At 53.1% G+C, this 24,909-nt stretch overlaps 1 protein-coding gene across 2 annotated transcripts; it reads left to right on the top strand.

The window, feature by feature from the left end:
* The first annotated feature begins 5,176 nt into the window (after positions 1 to 5,176).
* Positions 5,177 to 23,834, top strand: SNX33 (sorting nexin 33). Of its 2 annotated transcripts, XM_010593765.3 has the most exons (3): positions 5,177 to 7,729; positions 7,952 to 7,994; positions 15,951 to 23,834. In XM_010593765.3, the coding sequence occupies exons 1-3, from the start codon at positions 6,524 to 6,526 to the stop codon at positions 16,202 to 16,204; spliced, it is 1,503 nt and encodes a 500-aa protein (XP_010592067.1). In that variant the 5' UTR covers positions 5,177 to 6,523; the 3' UTR covers positions 16,205 to 23,834. The 2 variants fall into 2 exon arrangements, with proteins under 2 accessions (XP_010592067.1, XP_003413877.1); XM_003413829.4 differs by having other exon boundaries at positions 5,181 to 7,994; positions 15,951 to 23,831.
* The last annotated feature ends 1,075 nt before the right edge of the window (positions 23,835 to 24,909 follow it).

Raw genomic sequence — 24,909 nt, 5'->3', positions numbered from 1 at the left:
TATATATAAAAATTTTATGTTAACAGATGGTATGTGTTATGAAGCAAAATTGAGCAGGATATAGAAAATAAGGAGGGCCTGAGGTGAGGATGGGATAGAATTTTAAATAGGGTAGGTCAGGGTAAGTCTTTTTGAGAAGGTGATATTTTATAGGTAGATATCTAGGGGAAGAGCATTTTGGGAAGAGGAACAGTCAGCACCAATGCCTTAAGGCAGGAATGTGGCTGGCATGTCAGAAGAGCAAGAAAGCCATTTTGGCTAGAGCAGAGTGGGCAGGGAGGAAAGGAAGAGATTAAAGGGAAATCAGGTAACATAAAGCCTTATAGGCCCTTGTAGGACTTTGCTTTATGTTGAGTGAGATGGGGACATTGCAAGTTTTTTGTCTTAATTTTTGGTGAAAATATACATAATAAAACATGCATTCACTGAACATTTTCTACATGTACAGTTCAAGATATTGGTTACATTGTTCGCATTGTGTCACCATTCTCGATATCTCTACCCATATTGTTTCACCACCATTAACTTAGGCTCTCTGTTCCCTAAACTTCTCTGTGTTTTAGAATTACTGTTGTCTGTTTGATCTCATATAGTCATTCTTTAGAAGAGCACACTGCTCAAGGTGAACATTCTCTACTAGTTGACCTAAATTGTTGTTTAGTTTAAAGATGGCTTTATGGGATAATTTGGGTTCAAGACTTCAAGATTATCTCAGAACAATAGATTCAGGGGTCCCCCCAGTCTCAATGGGTCCAGTAAGTCTGGTTTCTATAAGAATTTGAAAATTTGTTCCACATTTTTCCTATTTTTGATCAGGATCCAGCTATTGGGTCCTTGATCAAAATGTTCACTAATGGTAGCCGGACACCATCCTGTTCTTCTGGTCTCATGGCAATGGAAATAGTAGTTCATGGAGGCAATTAGACCAAAATGCCTGGATTCTAAGCAGAGGACCGACGTGATTTTTTTTTATTTTAATTTTTATTGTGTTTTAAGTGAAAGCATACAAATCAAGTTGGACTCTCATACAAAAATTGATAAACACCTTGCTATATACTCCTAATTGCTCTCCCCCTAATGAGACAGCACACAGCACACTCCTTCCCTCCACTCTCTCTTTTCGTGTCTATTCAGCCAGCTTCTAACCTCCTCTACCCCTCTCATCTTCCCTTCAGACAGGAGATGCCAACATAGTCTCGTGCGTCTACTTGATCCAAGAAGCTCATTCTTCACCAGTATCATTGTCTATCCCATAGTCCAGTCCAAACTCTGTCTGAAGAGTTGGCTTTGGGAATGGTTCCTGTCTTGGGAATGGTTCCTGTCTTGGGCTAACAGAAGGTCTGGGGACCATGACCTCCGGGGTCATTCTAGTCTCAGTCAGACCATTAAGTCTGGTCTTTTTATGAGAATTTGGGGTCTGCATCCCACTGCTCTCCTGCTCCCTCAGGGGTTCTTTGTTGTGTTCCCTGTCAGGATGGACTGACATGATTTGACTTAGGTTTTAAAAGGATCACTCTGACTGCTGTGTTGACAATAGACTTTGGGGAGGCCAGGGTGGAAGTGGAGAGACCATTAGGAAGCCGTTGCAGTGAACCAGGTGAGAAGGATGGTGGCTGGGACCAGGAGAACAGTAGTGAATGCTGAGGAGTCAAGAATGACTCCAGGTTTTTGGCCTAAGCAACTAGAAGAATTTACTTGCCATCACCTGAGATGGGGAAAATCAGAAATTCAATTTTGGACATGTTAGAGATGTCTCTAAAACATCCAAGGGGAGAAATCAAGGAAAAGTATATATGAGTTTGGAGTTTCAGAGGTAAAATAATTTGTGCATTATCAGCATGTAGGTGATGTTTGAAGCCATGAGACTGGATGAAATTATCAAAGGAGTGAGCGTCGATAGAAAAGACAAGAGGACACTCTACTGTGGTCACTCTACTGTTAACACTATATTGGAGAGAAGAGTGAGGTAGAAAGAAAACCAGGACAGTGTGGTCTCCCCAGTGCGAAGTAAAGAAAGTGTATTCAGGAGGAAGGAGTGATCAAATAGGTCAAATGCTGCTAAGAGGTTGAGTAAGATGAGGACTGAAAAGTGACCACTGGGATCCAGCAAAATGGAGGTTTTTGATGATCTTGACAATAATAGTTTCAGTGGAACATGGGAGTGAAAGCCTGGCTAGAGGAGTTTAGAAGAGAAAGGGAGGAAAGGAATTGGAGTCAATGAGTATAGATGGCTAATTTGAGGAATTTTGCTGCAAAGGCAAGCGGAGAAATGGGAGTGGTCGCTGGTGGGGGGAAGTGGAGTCAAGAGGAGAAATTTTTTAAAATATGGGTTGACTCTTCCCTCAACACTCACATCTTGTTGGTCATCAATCCAGTTTATAATACCTCCAAAACTTCTCCCAGATTTACTTCTCAGCCCCATTACCCCTGCCTTACCGTAGGCCTTCATCACCTCTCGTCTGTGGTACTACAGTAATAGTCCAACATGTGTCCTCTAGGCACCACCAGCCACCAGTGTCCTAGGGTCTGCCTGGAAGCCACTGGCCACAGTTCTGCACTGATGACTCCTCCTTTCCTACAGAATGGAAATTGAATGGCTGGCTGGCTGGCTGGCTGAAGTTTCTTACGTATGCATCTGAATCAGTTAGGGTTCCGGGTCCCAGCAGGACAGAACTTACTCCAACTAGAATACTTTGAGGAGAATTTAATAAAAGGACTCTTTTTCCAAAGGAACAGGCAGCGTATGTGGAAACGAACCACAAAGATTGGTGCAGTTTCCTGAGACTAGTAACCCTGGGGTTGTTACCCTAGGCCTGAAGTGGGGCCCTGGAGGGGAGGGAGTAGAAGATACAGGTTCTAGAAATCTCTGTGAGGCTGAAGAGTGAGTTCTTCTCCAGAGTCTGGAAATAAGAGTGGCCCCTGAGAGTTAGAAAAACCCATCTGGAACAGATATGAAATTAATCACAAGATGGTTGGTCTGTAAATGTGTGACTGAAGTGTTTGGAAACCAACTAAAGGTCGGCAAGTTGGGACCTGGGAGTCCCTCAGGGGAGTTGGGCTGGACTGGGATGGTAGTTGGGTGAGCAGAAACTCATCAGTGGTATTAAGTGAGCTAATAAAGGTAAAGTATTTATTTACAAGTGTCTAAAAAAAAAAAATTTTTTTTTTTTAATCACTCAGCAGGAAACCCTGGTGGCATAGTGGTTAAGAGCTACGGCTGTTAACCAAAAGGTTGGCAGTTCGAGTCCACCAGGCAGTCCTTGGAAACCCCATGGGGGAGTTCTACTCTGTCCTATAGGGTCGCTATGAGTCAGAATTGACTCGATGGCAATGGGTTTGGTTTTTTTTTTGGTTTATCACTTAGCAAGCACTAAGGAAGTAGTTGTTATTATTATACCCAGCTTGGAGAGCGGCAATGCAAACAGAAGAGAGATCACAGGAAAGTGAGGTCCCAGAAGCAGTTGAGGGAATTTGGCCTTGGAGATACTGGGCTAAACAGAGTCCTTAGAATCAAGGCCACCCCTATGGTGGGGGACAAGATATCAGGCTTCCTTGGCTGAGAATGTGTCATACCATCACCTTCTTCTCCTCACAGGAGGTCCCAAGCTCACTGGGCAAACTTCTTGGTAACTGGGCTTCCCAAGGAGCAGCCCAAACTGCTTTGATCCCTTGACACAGAAATGCAGGTCTCTCTTGACAGTTGTATTTCTCTGTGCAAATTAATACCTGGGCTTCATACATCAGCCTTTATTCTGGCCAAATGCCAGCTCTGCACAGGGAGCTTGCTCCACTCATTGTGCCAATGAAAGTGGGTTTTGGAGCCAGAGACTTGGGAATCACACCCTTCACAACAGGTAAAGGTGGCCACCTTTAGGAGCACTCCCTGGTGCGACTCAATCTGCAACAAGTGGAAAGGGCGAGAATGAGGGGGAAGGAAGTTCTTATTAGAGGGGGTAGACAAGGCTCCAGGGCATAGCCAGTAAAAGAAGGATGCCAAAACCTTTGCCTCACCTTAGATACCTCCTCCTTGGGAAAGCCGCCCTGGTCCTTACTCTACCCAGTTGGGGTAGGTACCCTCCCACGTACTTATCACGGTACTACTGGTCAAAGCGAATGGGTTTATCTATCTACTTGTCATGACACATCTGAACTGGAAGGTAAGGACAATGTCTTACTCATCTTTGTATTCCAGGGTGCCTGGTACACAGTAGGCACTCAATTTTTCTTGATTGCGTGATTGAATGAATGAGACAGACTGAATGGATGAATTAAACACAAGAGGGTGGACTGTAAGCCCCCCAGGGCAGGAGCCCCGACTGCCTGCCTTGTGTGGTAACCCCCAGTGCCCAGCGCAGTGCTTGGCAGAGTCACTGCCCAAAGTCCTCTGTATGGGCTGACTGGCTCACTAAGGGCCAAATCTGGGCTAGCCCCCTCCCAGAATCCTACCAACACCACCCCTCCCTCCTCACTGCTTCTGGCAAGGACAGCATACCCACTGCCCGCACAAAGCACCACGGGTGGTGTCTGGCTTGATCTCTGTCACTGCAGATATGGGGTCTTGTCCTTCCCCCTGAAGAAAGTCACCAAGGGCAGGAGTGCTCCAGACTCTAGTTGGCGAGGGGTACCCGCAGCGGCCGGGATCCCAGGTCAGATGCAGGGGAAGCGCAGGTTGCTTCCGTGAGGACAGTGCTCGCCCTGGGTGAGGAAGCCTGTGGGGCCCGCTCCGGGGAACAATCGCTGAGCTGCGCCACTGCCCGTTCCCACCAGGGCAGGGCGACGTCCTTGGCCCTGTTCCCCTGGGAATCTCGCGTTTCTCCACGCTCTCTTCTTCCCCCAGGTTCCGGCTCTGGCACCCTCCTTGCAGCCCCGAGCTTTGCAAACTTTCGGAGTTTTCCTCCACTTGCGTCACGGAAAAGGCTAGAGGGTGACGGAGCCCCGGAACCAGGCGGCGGAGGCTGGCGAACTCCCCAGCGCGACGCTCATACCCCGGGGGCGAGAGGTGTCTCCCGGTGAGGGAGGACGGGCTGGGGGTCGGTGCATCGTCCCCCCTTTTCCTGGGTCCTCTCTTCCCTCTGTCTCCCATCCAGGACGGAGAGCAAAGAAGTGAGGGCGACCGCGAGGTGGGAAGAAGCTAGGCGGAGTTGGCGGGGGCCGGCCCCAGCGCCCCAGGCCCGCGGGAAGGCGGAGCCGGGCCGTGCCTGCCCAGTCCCGACGCACGGAAGTGCTGTGCAGTTCGCCCAATTCCCTAGCCTGCTTTTCCTCCCTCCCTCTCCTCACCCTCACCTCCCCCCGCTTTCGGCTATTCCCTCCTTCCTCGGGACGCCACCTCCCAGAATCGCCTTTTTTTTGTTTTGTTTTGTTTTGGAGCTGGCTTCTCGCAGGCAGTGGAGAGGGGCTGCGAGTACAGGAGGAGAAGGCGGGCTGGGGGCGCAGCCCGCTGCCCACCGGCCGTGCCCGGTAGGGCAGAGCAGGAGGACGAACCGACAGACAGACGACCGCGCCATCTGCTCCACCGAGCTTACTCTCCAAACTACTGTTGAGTGTGTGCTTGCGCGCCAGGGGCGAGGGGGTGGGGGTCTGGACGTCGCGCGCGCGCCGGGACTGGTTACCTTTGGACGGGTCCTTACATCAGGGTCAGCTTCAGGCTGAGAAACTGCTGAGGAATTAAGCAAACAGGAGTCCACGCAGCTAGTGGCCAGAAGTCGCTAGACAGGCTCGTCGCGCTCCCTCCTTCCCCGGAGTCGGGGCTGGCCTCTCGGGGGGCGGGGAGAGGGCACCTCGAGCCGGCCTGGGGCCTGCCTGCTGCGCCGCCGGGGTCGGGAGTTGGCGGCCTGTTGTGTAAGCCTCAGTCCTTGTTTTCCCGGCCTGGCTCGTTGTGAAGCCGGACACATCCACCCTTGGACTCGATTCAGGCGGCTGTGCTTTCTCCTTGCCCCTCTTGGATTTTCTGGATTTTTGAAAACCCGGTGGCCCAGGAGGAGGAGGAAGGAGGAAGGAGCCGATCCGCGAAGGAATGCGAGAGCCTCCCGAGGGCAGAGCAGCCAGAAGAAGCTGGGAGCCAGAGGGACGGCAGGGCCCTGCTTGGGTTTCAGGAACCGTGGTTTCCTAGTGATTCTCTTCTATTTCAGAACATTATTCCAGTGGAAAGTGTGGAACTCTTGCCCTGGAAGGGCTGGTTTCACTAAGTCACTTGGCTTTTCTTCTGGGAGTAGGAGGAGGGAGAGTCCTCCCGCACATACCCCTCAGGGTCTGCTGAGGGCAGGAAGGAAGACTGTGGACATGAGCCCTCCCTGCTCACGGTCCTGTGCCTGGAGACTGGATAGGGCAGTTTCTGAGCCATGGACATTGCTCTGAAGAGAGGGAGGCTGGACAGCATCCATGGGTGCTGAGACCCTGCCTTAGGGGCTGAGGGACCAGGCTGCAGAGACAGGCTCCGAGCAGCTAGTGTATTCTTGGACAGCTTAGTGAGCATCTGGGGTTCTGGCAGCACCCTCTCCTTCCCATCTCTACCACCCAGCTCACGATGGCACTGAAAGGCCGAGCTCTCTATGACTTCCGCAGCGAGAACAAGGAGGAAATCAGCATCCAGCAGGATGAGGACCTGGTCATCTTTAGTGAAACCTCGCTGGACGGCTGGCTGCAGGGCCAGAATAGCCGCGGTGAGACCGGGCTCTTTCCCGCCTCTTATGTGGAGATCATCCGTTCTGATGCCAGCTCCAACCATGCCTACTACTCCATCAGCCCTGCAGCCTCTCTGGGCACCCAGGTGAGCTTGCACGACAGCCCCAGTGTGGCCAACTCAGCCAGTACCGCTGGGGGCAGTGGTTTCATCTCTAACCAGGGCAGCTTTGAGGAGGATGATGAAGATGACTGGGATGACTGGGATGACAGCTGCACAGTGGTGGAGGAACCGCCAGCTGGTGGGCTGGGCACCAATGGGCACCCCCCACTCAACCTCTCCTACCCAGGTGCCTACCCCAGCCAGCACATGGCTTTCCGGCCCAAGCCAACCCTAGAGCGGCAGGATAGCCTGGCGTTAGCCAAGCGAGGCAGCATGGTGGGGCGCAACCTCAACCGTTTCTCATGCTTTGTGCGCTCTGGAGTGGAGGCCTTTATCCTGGGTGATGTGCCCATGATGACCAAGATCATTGAGACATATTCCATTGAAATGGGCCCTCGTGGCCCCCAGTGGAAGGCCAACCCCCACCCATTTGCTTGCACCGTGGAGGATCCCACCAAACAGACCAAATTCAAGGGCATCAAAAGCTACATTTCCTACAAGGTTACACCCAGCCACGTTGGCTCACCTGTCTACCGGCGCTATAAACACTTCGATTGGCTCTACAACCGCCTGCTGCACAAGTTCACTGTCATCTCAGTGCCCCACCTGCCTGAGAAGCAGGCCACAGGCCGTTTTGAGGAAGACTTCATTGAGAAGCGGAAGCGGCGGCTTATCCTCTGGATGGACCACATGACCAGCCACCCTGTGCTCTCTCAGTATGAAGGCTTCCAGCATTTCCTCAGCTGCCTGGATAACAGGCAGTGGAAGATGGGCAAACGCCGGGCGGAGAGGGACGAGATGGTGGGTGCCAGCTTCTTGCTCACCTTCCAGATTCCCACAGAGCACCAGGACCTGCAGGATGTGGAGGACCGTGTGGACACCTTCAAGGCCTTCAGCAAGAAGATGGATGACAGCGTCCTGCAGCTCAGCACTGTGGCATCAGAGCTGGTGCGTAAGCATGTGGGGGGCTTCCGCAAGGAATTCCAGAAGCTGGGCAGTGCCTTCCAGGCCATCAGTCATTCCTTCCAGATGGACCCCCCCTTTGGCTCTGAGGCCCTCAACAATGCCATTTCTCACACGGGCCGCACCTACGAAGCTGTCGGTGAGATGTTCGCTGAGCAGCCCAAGAACGACCTCTTCCAGATGCTTGACATGCTGTCTCTCTACCAGGGCCTGCTCTCCAACTTCCCGGACATCATCCACCTGCAGAAAGGTAAGACCCTGTGCAGGCAGGAAACCCTTACGGACTCTGGCACTCTGCTTGCTGGGCACTGGGGAAACTGGGATGATCTAGGCAGAACAGAGCAGCTCATCTCGTCTTTCTGTTGTCTTACTTATTCATTCAACAAATGTGTTGAGACCTTACCATGTGCCAGGTGCTATTCTAGGCGCAGGGATATTGTTGTGGACAGGCCTGGTCCCTGTCCTCACGGAGCACACTGTTTACCTTATTGTTGACAGTGTTCATTCATTTGTTTCCTCTGTTTCTGTCTGACTTAATCATTTAACCACCATGCATTGAGGCCTTTCGAAGTAACATAGAAATGATCAGGCCCCAGGCCTCACCACTGAAGAGCGCACGGGCTCATGTTGACACACACAGAACCTGATAATGAGAGCACAGAGTGCAGGCCTACATTCCCACTCCTCACAAGCTCCCTTGCCCTGTCTGTAGCTTCAGAGCCTGTTCTCATCCTCTGCCTATCTTGTGAGCTCCCTATCTGTGTGCAGGGGGATTGCTGCCCCCATTTTGCAGATGAAGAAACTGGTATCCAGAGATGGACAGTTGCACTGGGAGTCAGAAGCCCAGCTGGGTCTGTCCCTTCCTCCCACCACCTCCCCAAGGACATGTCTGTGTTGGCTGCCTCTCAAGCCCAGCCTTGTTTTCAGTTCTCATGCCCCCTCTATAGGAGAGGACAGGATGGGCCCCCGCCTGTTACTGCTGGGGCTGTCAAGGAACTGCCAGGGAAATGACTCATCCCGGGTCACACAGGGGCGCCAGGCCGGGCCAGGGGAGCGGAACCAGGGGGCCAGGGTACTGCCCACATACCCCCATCCAACTCCCTCTTCTGGAGTCTGCTTCTCGTCTGAGGAGTGAGTTGGGGCTGACCTGGCAGGTGGCTGAGTCCTGGGGACAACAGGGAGGGCAAATGTCAGCGAGAGGTGTGGCCCTCCCTGGGGCTGCTTGGTAACTCAGGAAGAACGTCTGCAGGGCGTGGGGCCGGCTCCCTGGCCCCTAGGCCCTGAGGTCAGGTCTGGCTTGTTGGGGAGTTTTTTGTGGGTGGGGCCAGGAGGCAGGCCTCTAGATCAACTCTGGGGACAGCAAAGTCCCCCCCACCCCAACACTCAAGAGAGTCTGGAGCAGCCAGCCCTACTGTCCCTGACCAGGAAGATGACTTCTGGAACTTCTCCAGCTCCCAGCTTCCTTCCTCCCCTCACTTTCTCCTCCTCTTCCTCTCTTCTCAGCCCTTTTCTCTACTATCCACCTTCACCTTCTCCTTATTCTCTCTCCTTTCAGCTCCAGGAGATGTGAGGCCCCAGTTTGGCTCTGTCCCCAATTTGCAGTGTGTTCCTGGGAAGTGCCTCCTCCTCTCTGGGCCTTAGTTTCCTGGGGAAATGAAGGCAGGTGGGCCCAGTAAGCTCACAGACCTTCAAGTGGGTAGGGTTAGGATTCCTGGGGAGGGTCTGGCCAAAAATAGAGCAATGGCAGAGAGCTGGTTCTGAGCTCCAGGGGAAGGGCTAGGGCAGGGGAGGTGGCAGGGGCCAACTGGGGGACCACTGGTGCAGGTGTCTCCCTGTGCAGAGGTGGAGACACGCACTCCGCCACACCAGGGCCTGGGAAAGCTGGTTCAGCCAGCTTCTTGGATGACATATTCCTGTGTGGGCATTGGGAGGCAAGGGCACAGGGATTCAACAGCTGCCCCATGCAATGGTTGGGAACCCTCATCCAGGTCAGGGCTGGAGGCAGGAAGGCAACCTCATACCAGAGCTCCCAGGCTTGGATTGAAGCAGAAGGGTATGAGACCAGACTGGCTTTTCAGACCCTGGGGCAGGGAGACAGAGCTGAGAGAGGCCATTTTTGAGTCTCCACTTGAGTTGTTTCTAAGAGTAAGGGGCTACCAGTTCTCTGGGGTGATGCGTTCAGCCTCAGGTAGAGGCTGACCCACTTTCCCTCATCTGGAAGACTCCTACCCACCAGGCTGAGCCCTCCTGGGCTCTGCATGTTCCCCCCTACCCCTGTCTCCAGGCCTGTGGCCTGGAGTGAGTTAGGGAGGAGACTTGGAACCTGGCTGAGACAGAACCGAGCAGGTTTCAGGTACCACAGACTCCCTGTGGGGGCGGGGGGGGCAGGTCCCACACTGGCCCTGTGGGTGGAGCCCTTCCTTAGAGGAAGGAGCAGGATGGTTGGGCCCTGGGTCCCAGGAGTCCATCTAGCCTGTGAACAGATGGAGTGTGTGTAGGAGGAAAGGCAGTGGAAGGAAGGAGGTGGGAGACCCAGGCAGGTTGTTGGGAGACCAGGATTTGGATAGGTGAGGCCCCTGAAGTGATCTTTAGAGAATTTTTCCCCTCAGTCTCCCCATTAGTAAAATGGAATGCAGAGCCTGGTTGGGGCTAGGACGAGGCCTACCAGCCTGGACTTCCCTCTGGCCCAGCCTATGGGGTCTCCTGAGACAAGGGCAACCATATAATTAACTGTCTATACTGGGGCAGTTTTGTGAGTGAAGGGGGCCCTAATAATTACCCAGGGACAACAAGGGGAAACAGTGCCTGTCCAGGCAAGCTGGGACCTATGGTCCCCTACCTGAGCACCCCTGCCCAGTAAGGGCAAGGCTTGGGTCTTGGCCCCCGCCCTGTGTCCTCACAAGTCAGGGAGGTTGGTGTGATCACCTGTATTTTACAGGTGAGGAAACTGAGGTGCAGTGAGGTGAGATGATACGCAGAGCAGGAACTGGAGCCCAGGTGTGTCTGACTTCACAGCCTTGACTGTTTCCATTGAGCCAGACAGCAGGGCAAGGAGCTTCCCAAGGGATGGGAGCCTGGAGTAGATGAGACAGAGGGGAAGGAGGAGGCAGGGAGACATGGGCGTGCAATAGTAACTCAGCTGGTGTCCTAGTGGGCTGAAGGCAGGCCCAGGACCACAGAGCATCCATGGAGGGACCATGAAGCTTGAAGGTTGGTCAAGGAAAAGGGAACAAGGGGGACAAGACCTTGCCTGGGAGACAGCTGGGTGCAGCTAACCCTTCCGCCTCTGTGTGTTCTGGGCCATCGTCTAACTCCCTCTCCCTCCCTTTCTAGTCCTTCATAAACCACAGAGGTTAATACCACCATGAGCCATCACCAGCTGGTGCTTGCTGTGAGCTTATGGACAGTAAAGCAGTTTGCACACAGTTGCACATAGCATCTTGAGCTCTTACCCTATGTCAAGTGTGGTCCTAAGCACTTTATACATATTAGTTCAGTAAAACCTGAGTTATATTGTAGGGTGGGTATCATTATCCCATTTGACAGATATGAACACTCCAAAACCCTATACCATTGCGAGCGGTTGTCAGCAGCATAACACATCTGGTTCAACCTCTCAGCCCATTTGACAGCTGTGAAAACTGTGACCTAGGCAAGATCAGTTGTTTGCTGGAATCGACACAGCTGGGACTAGGACTGAGACAATCTCCTGCCGACCAACCCGGGATGGGTGATAACTATACCTCCAAGAGTTGGGGCAGCTTAGGGAATATGCCTGGGTTCCTAGGGCTCTGCCTCCAGCTTCCTTTCCCTGTACCCAGGCCCCCCTACAGGAGAACTCCCAGGGCAGGAGGCTATCCTGCCCTAGTGCTTCAGCTCTCAGGTTAAGTCCTAAGAAGAATGTAGGGGGGTGAGGGATGCCACACAGGCCTGAGCCCCCAGGCCCTCCCTCTCTGACCCCCAGCCTATAGGGTGGGGCACATCAGCTGCTTGCAGTCCCAGAACTGAGTCACAGGGTGGAGGGGTGACAGAGAGTAGGGTGGGACCTCCCTAGGCTTCTGCCCTCTACCCCCACCCCTCTGCCTATAGGTAGATGCCTAGGAATTGCAGTATGTTCGTTTCTACTCTTCAGCCTTCGTATCCTCATCGACAAAAGAGTCCTTTTTTCCTCCAAGGACAGGGGCAGGAGAAACTCCTGAATGCAGGTCTGCCTCACCCCACTGTACCCAGACTTAGGCAGGCAGGTGGAATTCAGGCAAATTCAGTGTCTTCTTTTCAGGTAGGTCCCTCTTACTGAAACATTACTCCAGTTTCTTTGTCTTGCTGTTTTCCACCTTTCTCCTTATGGTCTTCCTGCCCCTTGGGACTTCCGTGAATGCCTGAGTTCATCGTCTGGGACCTGACACATATGCCAGGAGGACCCAGCACGGCTCCCTGCAGCAGAAGTGGTGTCCGTTTCCCAGCTGTGGAGGAGTTCCTATGGGCCAGGCATTCCCCACTTGTGGGACCAAAAGGAGGCTGGAAGCCCCTAGGCAAGACCCTGCCCTCTTAGGGCCTCAGTTTCCTCTGAATAGTAGTGGGGTGTGGTGGAGGTAGGGGTTAGACAATAGCCTCTCCAGCTCTGAAACCTCTTATTGGGTCTCCATCCTCAGCCTTGGGCATTGGACTTTGGGGTGATCCCCCCTTCTGCTGCCCAGGGCTGGGCACTAGGGATGGAGCAAGAGATATGAGGTGGTCCAGGGAAGGTGGTGGAAAGACTGAGTGGGTTTGGGGCTGGGGACTGCATATTGCTTTTGGGTCTGTGTGAGCAGCCCTGGGGACTCCAAATTTGAGTCTGTCCAAAATGGTGCTATTAGGTGATTAGCCTTGTACTTGCCAGCTAATATGGGTGCTGCACTTGGGGAGTGTACCCTTGTGGCCCTTTAGGAAAATGAGGCCCTCCCACCCAGAATGCTTGGAGAGCAGAGGAGGCCTGGAGCTGGGCCTCAAAGGGTTGGGCCAGACTACTGTTCCTATACCACAGATGAGAAAAGTGAGGCTGGGAGGTAAGGTGACATGCAGATGCCTTGGAAGGGAAGGCAGAGCTTGTGCCATTCCACAGTGAGCCTGAGGGGATAGAGAAGATGGAGGCAAGTTGAGGCCATGTGCCAGGTGAGGAGCTGTCCTGGGTGGCCCTCAAGGTAGGGTCATGTGGAGAATGGGGCCAGTGTAACTTCCTAAATTGATCTCCCTAATCCCTCAGGGCCAGGCCTCATGTGCTGGCAGGGGCAGGCAATTGGGCAAGCCCAGGCCACTCTTGGAACACTCCATATCCCACTGCCTGCGGGATGAAGTCCAGACTCAGACTGTCATTCAAGGCCCCTACTTGTCTCTTCCCACTCCTGGCCAGTATCCACAGTGGCCCCTGGGCTCCTTCTCACTCTGCCCTGGCTTTGCTGGTGCTAGTCCCCCAACCTGGAGTGCCCCCTCTTCTCTGCCTCTAAGTCTTTCTTGTCTTCAAGTCACTCCTCTTCCAGGAAGCCTTCCAGATTGTCTTCTTTCTCCTTGGGTCATGTCTTGGTAGACCAACCTTCTCACTGCTTGGTCCTGAGCTTCCCTGGCTGGCTTCAATTTCCTAATTCTTCTGTCTCCCTGGGTCTCTGGATTTTAAGCTCCTCGAGGGCCAGGTTAGCCTCGCTTAGTTAGTAGGTGATGGGAAAGTGTGGGCTGAAGGTGTGCCCAGTCCTAGAAGCAGGGTTGGGGGGCACTGGAGAAGGCCTGACTATGCCCTCGGGAGCCCTGGTGTCTGCAGTGGATGAGAAAGGCCGGCCAGGCTGGGTATGTAGAAGATTGAAATACGGACATTGCTTCAGTCCCATCAGCCCAGGTTGGGGTCCAGGCACACCTACTTCCCAACTGGCTAATTTTGGGTAGGTTGTCTCACCTTTCTGTGGGTTTCTCTATGTTTTACTCATCTGAAAGAGGAATGAACAACCCCTTTCATGGAACTGTTGGACAGATTGTGTGAGATGATGAGTGTGGAGGTGACATAATGGCCCAAAGTCATACTCTTCATAGGACCAAACATCATCATCATCATAATTGTAGAAATGATCAACTCAAACTACCCAAGAAAACAGTGTGGTGCAAAAGCAGTCAGCCCCCCACCCCAATCACTCTGGAGTATCTGGGGGCCTGGGGCAGAGCAGGTGGAGTACCAGGGTCCCCCTCCCTGTTTGGGGAGCAGTCAGGGCTCACTTGCTGCTGTAGGGAAGGGAAGTGCCTTCGACTGCATTTTAGTTACATGCCAGGTGCCAGGTAATGACCTCCTGTGCATTATCTCACTCCATTCATGACGAGGAAACAAAGGCCCAGACAAGATGGGTGATTGGCTCAAGGTCACACAATGGGTATATGGCAGAGCCGGTGTTTAAGCCAGGGTCTGTCTGAACCCAAAGCCTGCCTTCTTCCCACAGCCCTGCTCTATTGCTCTTTTTACATGGCTCAAACCACCAGCAGCCACACCAGGGCACCATTGCAGATCTGGTAGGAGGACATACTGATTGCAAAACTGAGGCCCCTGCTAAAGGCCTCCAGAGTTATTTCCAGCATGTAGAGCCCGGGGCCTGGCATACAGTAAGTGCTCAATAAATGCACATTCAGTGCATCAGACAACTTGAGTAAGGGTAAAAGGAATACGTCTAGAAGGCCCTTGAAAGCCCTCTTTCAAGGGGGAAGGGGACAAGCACAGAGACAAGTATGCCGTTTGTGTGTAGTGGGTGCTTTTGAAGTGCTCAGAGACCGTGCTACCCTCCAGACCCTCCCCACCTCCTTAATCTTTGCACTGTGTATTTTCTACAGCCTGTGAGGAGTGAGTACCAGGCACAGGCAGACTGCTCCTCTCCCCAGCAACTGCCCCTTAAATGCAGCAACTTAAATGCAGAATTAATCAACCCATTGCCTTCGAGTGGATTCCAACTCTTAGCGACCCTATAGGACAGAGTAGAACTGTCCTACAGGGTTTCCAAGGCTGTAATTTCTAATTAATTTCTAATGGGAGCAGACTGCCACATCTTTCTTCCGCATAGTGGCTGGTGGGTTCAAACTGCTGACCTTTCAGTTAGTAGCCGAGTGCTTGATCACTGCACCACTAGGGTGCCTTTTTCAAATTATTCAAATACCTTTTAATTCAGAACTTAAATTCATCCACCAATTGCTTGTTGATTCATTCAGATTCTTCATATTAGGCCCCCTGCCTAGGTTCAGCCACTGCCCTCTATCTGCTACCCTTGTGTGATGGGGTTGAGGGGTAGGGAGAGGTCAGATGGGGGAGGCGTTCTGCATGGGGGCACTGGGGCGGCTTCAGTGTAGAAGTGGCACCTGATCGGGGCCTTGAATTATGAATAGGGAGCCAGCAGGCAGAGGTATGGAGGTAGGAAAGAGCAGGGTGCCTCTGATGAGCAGAAATTCACCTGATACGGAGTTAGTGTAGAATTGTGTGCAGGGGCTAATTCCCAGAGGGCCTCATGTGCAGGCAGATGGCCATGACCTTGATCTGCAAGTAGTAGGGAGCCAAGGAACATTTGGAGCAGGATGCCCAGCTGGCCTGCTCCTCAGGTGCTGTGGAGCACCTATCTGAGGCTGGGACGGAGGCCACGGAGACCCACGGGTGACTGTGGCAGCAGTCCCATGAGGAACAGGGTTGAATTGGTTCAGCAGACAGTGATCAGGATCTCTGTGGGCCAGGCCTTGTTCTGCATGCTGGAGACACAGAAAGGACGAGGACAGGCCCTGACCTCACTGAGCTTGCAGCCCAGTAGGGGAGTCAGCCACAGGAGCCTGTGGTAGGGGGCACCTCAGGGTATCAGGGAGGCATCTGCGCCAGCGAAAGTGCAGAGAGGGCTTCCTGGGGAGGTGATGTCTGAGGTTGACATGAAAGATGATGAGGCCTGTGGTGGGTAGGGACTCCCTGGTCAGGGCTTGTCGGGTGGGGGCTGCTGACGATGGCGCAGGTTTGGGGGGAAGGTGGTGTGTTCACTTTAGGAAGGGCTGAGGGTGGGAGTTTGAGGGGCATGCTGGTGGAGACATCCAGATGACTGGACTCTGGGGTCTGCAGTTCAGGAGCGAGGTCTCAGTTGAGCCCTTGAGGGGGCTCAAGGAGGGTGTAGGGCACGAATGAAGGAGATCTGGGCCCTAACCTGCCTTGTCTTCTGTTCTGCATTTCCAGGTGCCTTCGCCAAGGTGAAGGAGAGCCAGCGCATGAGCGACGAGGGCCGCATGGTGCAGGAGGAAGCGGATGGCATTCGCAGGCGCTGCCGTGTGGTGGGCTTCGCCCTGCAGGCAGAGATGAACCATTTCCACCAGCGCCGTGAGCTCGACTTCAAGCACATGATGCAGAGCTACCTGCGTCAGCAGATCCTCTTCTACCAGCGGGTAGGTCAGCAGCTGGAGAAGACGCTGCGCATGTATGACCACCTCTGACCACGTGCAGCTGGCCGCCACTGTGCCCCCAGGCCTGGTCGCTACAGCACGCCCTGCTCTCTAGACCTCTCTCTCTGCACTAGCAGTGCCTGGGGGCCAACAGTGGTGAGGTTAGCAGCCTGCCCCTCCTCCCTGAGAAGGGGCTTTGGAGGAGTCTTGGGCATCCCTGGGGGAAGTCCCCCATGCCTCAGAGATGGGGCACAGCAGGGGTGGGAATGGGGCCAGGAACCCTCCAGGCCAAGGCCTGACTACTGGTCAGTCACTCGAGGCCAGGCCAGGGTCTCAGCTTCCCCTAGAGCCCGTGGTGCCTCCTCACTCGGCTACCACCTTCTCATCAATTCAGCAGACACTGAGGGCTGCGTGTGCCAGGCCCTGGGTCTATGCTGGACACACAGGGCTGCCACATGCGTGCCTCTGCCCCCAAAGAATCCTCAGTTGAGTAGGTCAGACATGGAAACAGACAAAGGCAAGGCAGTACAACCGATGGTTAAATAAAGGGTTCCTGGAAACTCAAAGGAGCCCTGGTGGTGCAGTGGTTAAGAGCTCAGGCTGCTGCCCAACATGTTGGCAGTTGGAATCTACCAGCCACTCCTTGAAAACTCTATGGGGCAGTTGTACTCTGTCCTGTAGGGTCCCTATGAGTTGGAATTGACTTGACAGCAACAGGTTTTGCGTTTGGAAGCTCAAAGAAGGGACTACTGCATTCTGCCAGTCAGGAGAGACTCCACAGAGTAGGTGACATTTTAGCAGTGTCTTGAGGAATGACAAGGAGCCTGCCAGACAGAAAATGGGGGGAAGGACTTTCGAGGGAGAAGAGCAGCATGGGCAATGGATGGAGGCATGAAAACGTCTCCTCTTTTCCCCCTGACCTTTCCCACTCAAGTTTGGTGCCCTCTTGGTGGCAATTCTAGCCCATGTGATGGAGGGGAGGGATCTTCCTTGTTCTCCACGTCCCTCCCTTGCTCCCCTGCCTCACCCTAAGTCCTCTCCAGGAGAGGCTGCAGGCCAACCCCCTCCTGCAGGCCTCTGACTCTCCTCCATCTACTGAGCCCCATCTTCCCTTGGCTAAGGGACCATGCAGCATCCATCCCAGCCCTGGGCTCGAGGTGCTGAGATGAGCCATGGACCCCAGGGCCCTGATGGCACCTTCCTGGAGGGGACCCTCAGAAGCTGTCTGATATTTGAGTTCACCAGCGATAACTCCCCATACTCCAGAGCAGACCCTGGACCTCAGGCTCTCAGGGGCCTCTGCCCCCATACCATCTTCCCTGACTCCTTCCTGTTGTATAATGGGAAACCAAAGGGAAAAAAGACAGGGCACAAGGCCTGCCTGCCCACCCTCCCCAGAGCTTCTGGGCCCACCTGCTCATGGCCAGCCTCCCTGTGACACGAACCCTTGCTCCTGGGTCAGGCTGTGCTGTTCTCCGACCTATGTTTACATCCTCAGGGGGCTGCTGCCTCCTCTACCCTCAGACCAGGCTGTGATCAGCAGTGGGATAGGGGGAGCTGGCCCCCCAGAAGTTTGTGGCCTGCCCTTGGCTGCTGCTGCTTGAATCTTTTTTCTTTCTTTTTTCTTGATAAACCTTTTACAATTAAAATAACAAAAGCGTGCCTTCTTCTCTGTAGATTCTGGAGGGGATGAGGGTGTGGGGAAGGATAGAACCCAGGGGACCAGATTCTGAGGTGAGGTTTGGCACAAAATTTACCTCAAAAGTTGGAGGAGGCCTGTGCTGGTGGGAGGTGTTGGGCTGGGGAACTGAAGGTGGTAGAGGTCCTGGCTGGATGCCAGACCTCCCTCTTCTCTCTAAAATGGGTAGAGTCCTGCCCAGCGCCTTGGCTGTGATCTAGGCCACTTATAGAAGGGATGGGACATTGTGCCCCTAGACAGTCTAATGGATGAGTGGTTCCTGTCTCTAGGGAAGCAAGTCCTGGCCTTGCCCAGGAAAGTCCCTGTCCAAGGAGGAGACAGGGAAGGATAGAAACTGTGTCCCTGTGCAAGCAGTCCTGGGTGCCTAGCCCTGTAGTGGCTCCCATGTTGGGGAGACTGAGGAGAACCCCCCAGTTGTGCCCTTGGTGGTGCCCCAGGCTGGATAATCAGGAGTTCATACATAGGAGAAAAATGACATCGTTAACACTATGGTTCTCCTGCAGGGCCAATGGGGATCTGGTGGAGGGAGGGCATCAAGGGTCAAGGCAGTCAGAGAGGGCTTTGGGCAGGCCGGAGGCACAGGGAGCTCATGGGGGTGAGCTGGGGTAAGGGTCAGCAGGTGCCAGGGGAAAGGGGCGGGCAAGTCTCCACGTTCAGGGCAGAGTGTCCTCAGAGGAACTTCTGGAATGGGTGTCCTTGGCCCTGGGTCAAAATTAGGTCAGATTTGGGACTTTCTGGGGAATTTTTCCCTCCCACCTCCCTCCCATTTTTTTCTTCATTTTTCCAGCCCTTACAAGGAACTTCCTGCGCTTAACCTCTTCTTGGCTTTGGCCCCAACGTGGCCTTCTGCAGAGGGGGCTCTGACCTCAGGGGTGAGGTCCCCTCCTGAGGCCAATCTGGGTAGAGGTGGTGGGAGTGTTCTTCCTAACCACAGTGCTTGGCAGTCCCCGCATTGGTGCTTCCTGCCCTGGGATAAGGGTTGCCTCTTTGTGTCCCTTCCTTCAGAGGGCCCCCCCTTCCTTCAGTGGGGGCCCCTCCCACACTTCCCATCCTCAGGGTGGGGGAGTCAGTCTGAGTGTATTCTCAGGAGGGCTTTAGACCTAGGAGGAGAATCAGAAAGTGGAGTCTCAGAATGAGCCAGGCCCGCTCCAGTCCCCCTGAGGTCTCCAGGCTGGGACGTTTTGTGTGTGTGTATGTGTGTGTGTGGTGGGAAGTGAGGATGTCAAGGCTTCCCTCTCTGGTTTCTACCTCTGTGTGGGTTGGGGTGTTGGAGAGATTTGGCATCAAGCTGAGCTGACCAGGTCCCCTCTCAGCAGGGGGGCGGGGCTCTGGTGGGCAGGGGCGGGGGGCATCCTGTTGGTGGCAGGGCCTGCTGGCTGGCCTCAGTCACATGCCAGGCAGATGTTCTGGCCAGAGCTGGGCCCAGCTGTCTCCAGTTCCCTCCCTCACTTTGCTCTGAGTGGGGTAGAAAACAAGGCCTCTCTTTCTACCCTGGGCAGTTACCAGGACCTGAGGGTGGGGGTGGGGGATCCCTGATCCCCAATCTTGTCCATCCCAGGAAAGGGAGCCTGCTTTGTCTTACACAGTCACATGTGGGGGGTGGGGGTGGAGCCAAACCTCAGATCCTGCATCCTGTCCTGTAGGGGACGTAGGATGGTTGTGAGCCACTATGCCATGGCTGGCCCCAGCCCCAGCCCAGCACTGCCCCCTCCATCCCGTCACACAACCACACAATCACCCACATGGCCTCATATTCCCAGAGGCAGCCACTCGGAGCCTCAGACAGCCAGCCTCAAGCAGACACACCACACAGAGGCACACGGGCTGCACCTGGCACCCGGCCAGGTGTGCACATGCACAGTCCTTTGCTCACTCTGTTGCACTCCCAGCCACACACTCTGCCCAGGCACACGTGCATCGTCGTTGGCTCACAGCATCAGAGTTGCAGCCACATGGTCACCCACAGCCATACCCCTCACACAGTCCCACACACCAACTGTGGGGCACAGACCGCAGGGGTAAGGTTTCTTCACCACAAAGTCACACAAGCACATAATGCATGCATCACACAAAGGTGTCTGGGTGACCTCCTGGTCCCCCAGCTCCGAAGCCCAGCTCATCAGAAGTTTTGGAGGAGAGCTTTGAGGGACAAGCAACCCCAGGAGGACTGTCTCTGAGGCAGAGTAGAACAAGTCACAAGCACCACATCCAGGTAGATGCCCCAAGAGGTCTGGGGGTGCAGTCAGTGCTTGGTGGGGCGGTCCGTGGCGGGGGGGAGGTGGGGAACTGGGATGATCTGACAGCACCTAGTTCAACTCATTCCACAGACATGGGACCAGGGCTAGTGAGGAGTGGTAGCTCTCCAGAGGCACTCAGCAGGTTGGGAGGTACTCTAGGTCAGAGTCCAGTTCCCGGCAGGCTCTGTGGCCTGGGCCGTACTGTGAAGGCCCCTGGCTGAACCCACCCAACCAAGCTCCAGGCATCTTCCATCTCGAGCCAGAGCTGAGGCTGCAGCGTCCACTAGAGCAGGAGCCAGGATGCGGTGGGCAGGGCCCAAGCCCAGGCAGGAGCAACATTCCTGCACCATCTCCTCCCCAAGCATGTGAGGACTGAGCCCGTCCTGCCCACTCACCCGCCCCGCCCCGCTGACTCAGGCCTCCAGGAGCCAAGCCTGCTTAGCTCCCCCACCCACCCCAACCTGCTTCCTCACCAGCTTGGCCCTGGCACCTCTCTGCACTGCCTGGGCTAGAGGAGACGGTGAGTCCTAACAAGAAGACCATGGAGAGAAATCAAAATCCACCTCCCCTAGACAGCTTAGAGGGCCGATTGTGAAATTTAGCTCCAGGGTTCAACATAGTTTAACAGAAACCTTTTCCTTTTAGTTCTGTTTTGTTAGTCAAGTCCCAGCACAGTCCTGTCTGTTTAGGAGGCAGTGCCTCACAGAATTGTGGCCCCCTCAGGCCTCACCGCAGCCCTAGTGGACATCATGGTTGCATTTCGCAGACTCAGAGACCGAGAGTTACCCAGGGAGAGGCTGGGACCTGCCTATGATTACGCAGCAAGGCCATGGCGAGGCTGGACTCAAACCCAGCTCTCTGGCTCCATTCCTTGTTGTTATCATTGTTAGGTGCCTTCGAGTTGGTTCCAACTCATAGCAACCCTGTGTACAACAGAATGAAACACTGCCCGGTCCTGTGCCATCCTCACAATCCTTGCTCTGTTTGAGCCCATTGTTTCAGCTTGTTGGAGCCACTGTGTCAATCCATCTTGTTGAGGGACTTCTTCTTTTTCACTGACCCTCTACTTCTCCAAGCATGATGTCCTGCTCCAGGGACTGGTCCCTCCTGACAACATGTCCAAAGCACGTAAAATGAAGTCTCACCATCCTCCCTCCTAAGGAACATTCTGGCCGTACTTCTTCCAAGGCAGATTTGTTTGTTCTTCTGGCGGTCCAGGGTATATTCGATATTCTTTGCCAACACCATAATTCAAATGCATCAATTCTTCTTCAGTCTTCCTTACTCATTGTCCAGCTTTCACGTGCATACGAAGCAATTAAAAATACCATGGCTTGGGTCAGGTGCACTTTAGTCCTCAAGGTGACATCTTTGCTTTTTAACACTTTAAAAAGGTCTTTTGCAGCACATTTGCTCATGCAATATGTCATTTGATTTCTTGACTGCTGTGTCCATGGGTGTTGACTGTGAATCCAAGTAAAACGAAATCCCTGACAACTTCAGTCTTTTCTCCATTTATCATGATGTTGCTTATTGGTCCAGTTGTGAGGATTTTTGTTTTCTTTATGTTGAGGTGTAATCCATACTGAAGGCTGTCGTCTTTGATCTTCATCAGTAAGTGCTTCATGCCCTCCTCACTTTCAGCAAGCAAGGTTGTGTCATCTGCATATGGCAGGTGTTAATGAGTCTTCCTTCAATCCTGATGCCACGCTGTTCATCATATTTTTCTTGGATTATTTGCTCAGGATACAGATTGAATAAGTATAGTGAAAGGATACAACCCTGATGCACACCTTTCCTGATTTTAAACCATGAAGTATTCCCTTGTTCTGTTCAAATGACTGCCTCTTAGTCTATGTACAGGTTCTTCATAAGCACAATGAAATGTTCTAGAATTCCCATTCTTCAAAATGTTACCCATGACTTGTTATGATCCACTCAGTCAAATGCCTTTGCATAAACAATAAAACACAGGTAAACATCTGTCATGGATTGAACTGTGTCCCCCCAAAATCTGTGCCAACTTGGTTAGGCCATGATTTCCAGTACTGGGTGGTTGCCCTCCATTTTGTGATTGATATAATTTTCCTGTATGTTGTAAATTCTAATCTCTGCCTGTAGTTAATGAGGCAAGATTGGATTATGTTGAAGAGGATTAGGGTGGGATGTAACACCCTTGCTCAGATCACATCCATGATCCAATTTAAAGGGAGTTTCCCTGGGGTGTGGCCTGCACCACCTTTTATCTTACAAGAGATAAAAGGAAAGGGAAGTGAGCAGAGATGGGGGGGACTTTATACCACCAAGAAAGCAGCACCGGAAGCAGAGCGCATTCTCCTGTGCCTAAGAAGATCCTTGACCAGGGGAAGATTGATGACAAGGACTTTCCGCCAGAACGGACAGAGATAGAAAGCCTTCCCCTGAAGCTACTGTCCTGATTTTGGCATGTAGCCAACTAGACTGTGAGAGAATAAATTTCTCTTTGTTAAAGCCATCTACTGGTGTTATTTCTGTTATAGCAGCACTAGATGACTAAGACAACATCTTTCTGGTATTTTCTGCTTTCAGCCAAGATCTAACTGTTGGCTCCATTCCTTAGAATCACATTAACTCATTTAGGCCCAAGGGGACAGGAGGCGGCAGATCTCTGCTCTAAACCAAAACCAAACCCATTCCTGTCAAGTCGATTCTGACTCATAGTGAGCCTATACACCAGAGTAGAACTGTTCCATAGGGTTTCCAAGGAGCAGCTGGCAGATTTGAACTGCCTACCCTTTGGCTAGCAGTCATAGCTCTTAACCACTGCACCACTAGGGCTGTCAAAGAATTTGAGGATGGCAAACCAATGAGCTGAAATGTGAGGGGGTTTGAGAGTGGGGGAGTCCCACCAGTCCCCCAGGAATGCTGGTGACAGCATTGCATGGTGACATCTGCAGGACTCAGGGTCTCCATTCACAAATAAACATGTGTAAGGAATATAAATTCATTTTCCTGTAAACCCGATTCCAACACATAGTGACCCTGTAGGACAGAGTAGAACTGCCCCATAAGGTTTCCAAGGCTATAAATCTTTACAGAAGCAGACTGCCACATCATTCTCCTACAGAGCGGCTGGTGAGTTCAAACCACCGACCTTTCGGTTAGCAGCCGACCATTTCACCACTTCGCCACCGAGGCTCCCATTTTCCTATAACTGCCTCGAATTTCTCTTTTGCTCCCTCGCTCCTCCACATGGTAGAAAATAATCTCAAATAAATTTGGGGACCTCTCCTTTCCCTGTCACTACAGGTCTGAATTGACTTGACAGCAATGGGTTTGGCTTTTTTCTGGTGGGGGGTGTTTCTTTCCCTGGGGATGCACGTAAGTCTTGGGGATGGCACATTTGAAGACCTTAGGCTCCCCTCTGGCACTGTGAATTTTAGAGGCTGAACCCCACACCTCATCAAACATATTAAAATTTGCCTGCATTCTGCATTAAAGGTAATTCATACATAACTATTTGATTTGAGTTCAGTTGACCATTTGACAATGTCTCTTGTAGGTATAATTTGATTAAACTTTAATTTTGCCTTTTCCTTTTAGTATGTTGGTGCTGCTACGTTTCTTTTTTCCTGGGTGCAAGCATTGTTGTGGGCCCTTGCGGAGCCCCTGGTCCTTGGCACTGGGCCCCTGATGCCCATCATGGTCCTGGGTCAGCATTGAGCCCTCTGGTCACTGTCCCCTCACCCCTTGGCCCCTGCCTTCCCACCACCTGGTCCCTTGATCCCCATCCTGAGGCCTCTGGGTCTGGCTCTATCCCTGTTCACCTTGGGCATCAGGGCTCCCTCCATCGTCCCTATACCTCATGCGCCCCAGGGAACCTCGAGGGGCTAGCAAAGGTCCCTCCTGGGCACATGGGCATTACCCCACAGCTTCCACCCCACACTCACACACAAGGGGCCCTGTGCCGCTCTTTGTCATCTGGGATCTGACTGCCTCCTTGGGGTTCTACCTGGGAAGGGACTACATGTCTCCATGGCTCCTGGGTCTCCCAACCTTGCTGGGGCTCCCCCCACCCAACCAGTGCAAAGCAGCATGGTGAAGGGCATTTAAAAAATAAAAATGAAAAACCATTCCCATCGAGTTGATTCCAACACATAGCAACCCTAGAGGACAGAGTAGAACTGCCCCACTGGGTTTCCAAGGAGCTCCTGGTGGACTCAAACTGCTGACCTTTTTGTTAGCAGCCATAGCTCTTAACCACTACGCCACCAGGGCTCCATGTAAAGGGCATTGGATAGTCAATACTCTATAACCACTCTGTGTCCAAGAGGTGATCAACGTCATTTTACACATGAGGAAACTGGGGCCCAGGGAGGGAGGTACTGGGTAGCCGAACCAGCCAGGATCTTTGTGCATGAGCGTGTGAATGAAGCGGTACCCGGCTTGGGGTACCTGTGCTGAGAGGCAAGTGGCCAATGCCTGGGTAGGAGATAGATGGGGTCTGCAGCCTCAGCTGACCCAGCCTTGCTGGCATCTCCTAAGACACCTGGAACCTCTTCTGGGCTGACCTGAACCCCTTACTGCCATTTTGGCAGGACTGCTCAAGAGGGATGAGGGCTCCACCAGACAACCCTGCTGCCCTCAGAGGTCTAAGACCCCGGTTCCTGTCTGTCCACTACCAGGGGCAGGACTGCAGAGTGGCTAAGCCCTTGTGCGAAAACCTGCTCAGCACATCCTTGCTGCAGGGATGTTTCTTAGCTGCTCCTTCCATCAGTTTCTCTACTGACAGCATGCACTCCCATATGGCTGTGACCAGCGTTCCACAAGCACAGCACATC

Source organism: Loxodonta africana, chromosome 13 (assembly GCF_030014295.1).
Source record: "Loxodonta africana isolate mLoxAfr1 chromosome 13, mLoxAfr1.hap2, whole genome shotgun sequence".
NCBI classification, from domain to species: Eukaryota; Metazoa; Chordata; class Mammalia; order Proboscidea; family Elephantidae; genus Loxodonta; species Loxodonta africana.
This window is presented reverse-complemented; position numbering and strand designations above follow the sequence as displayed.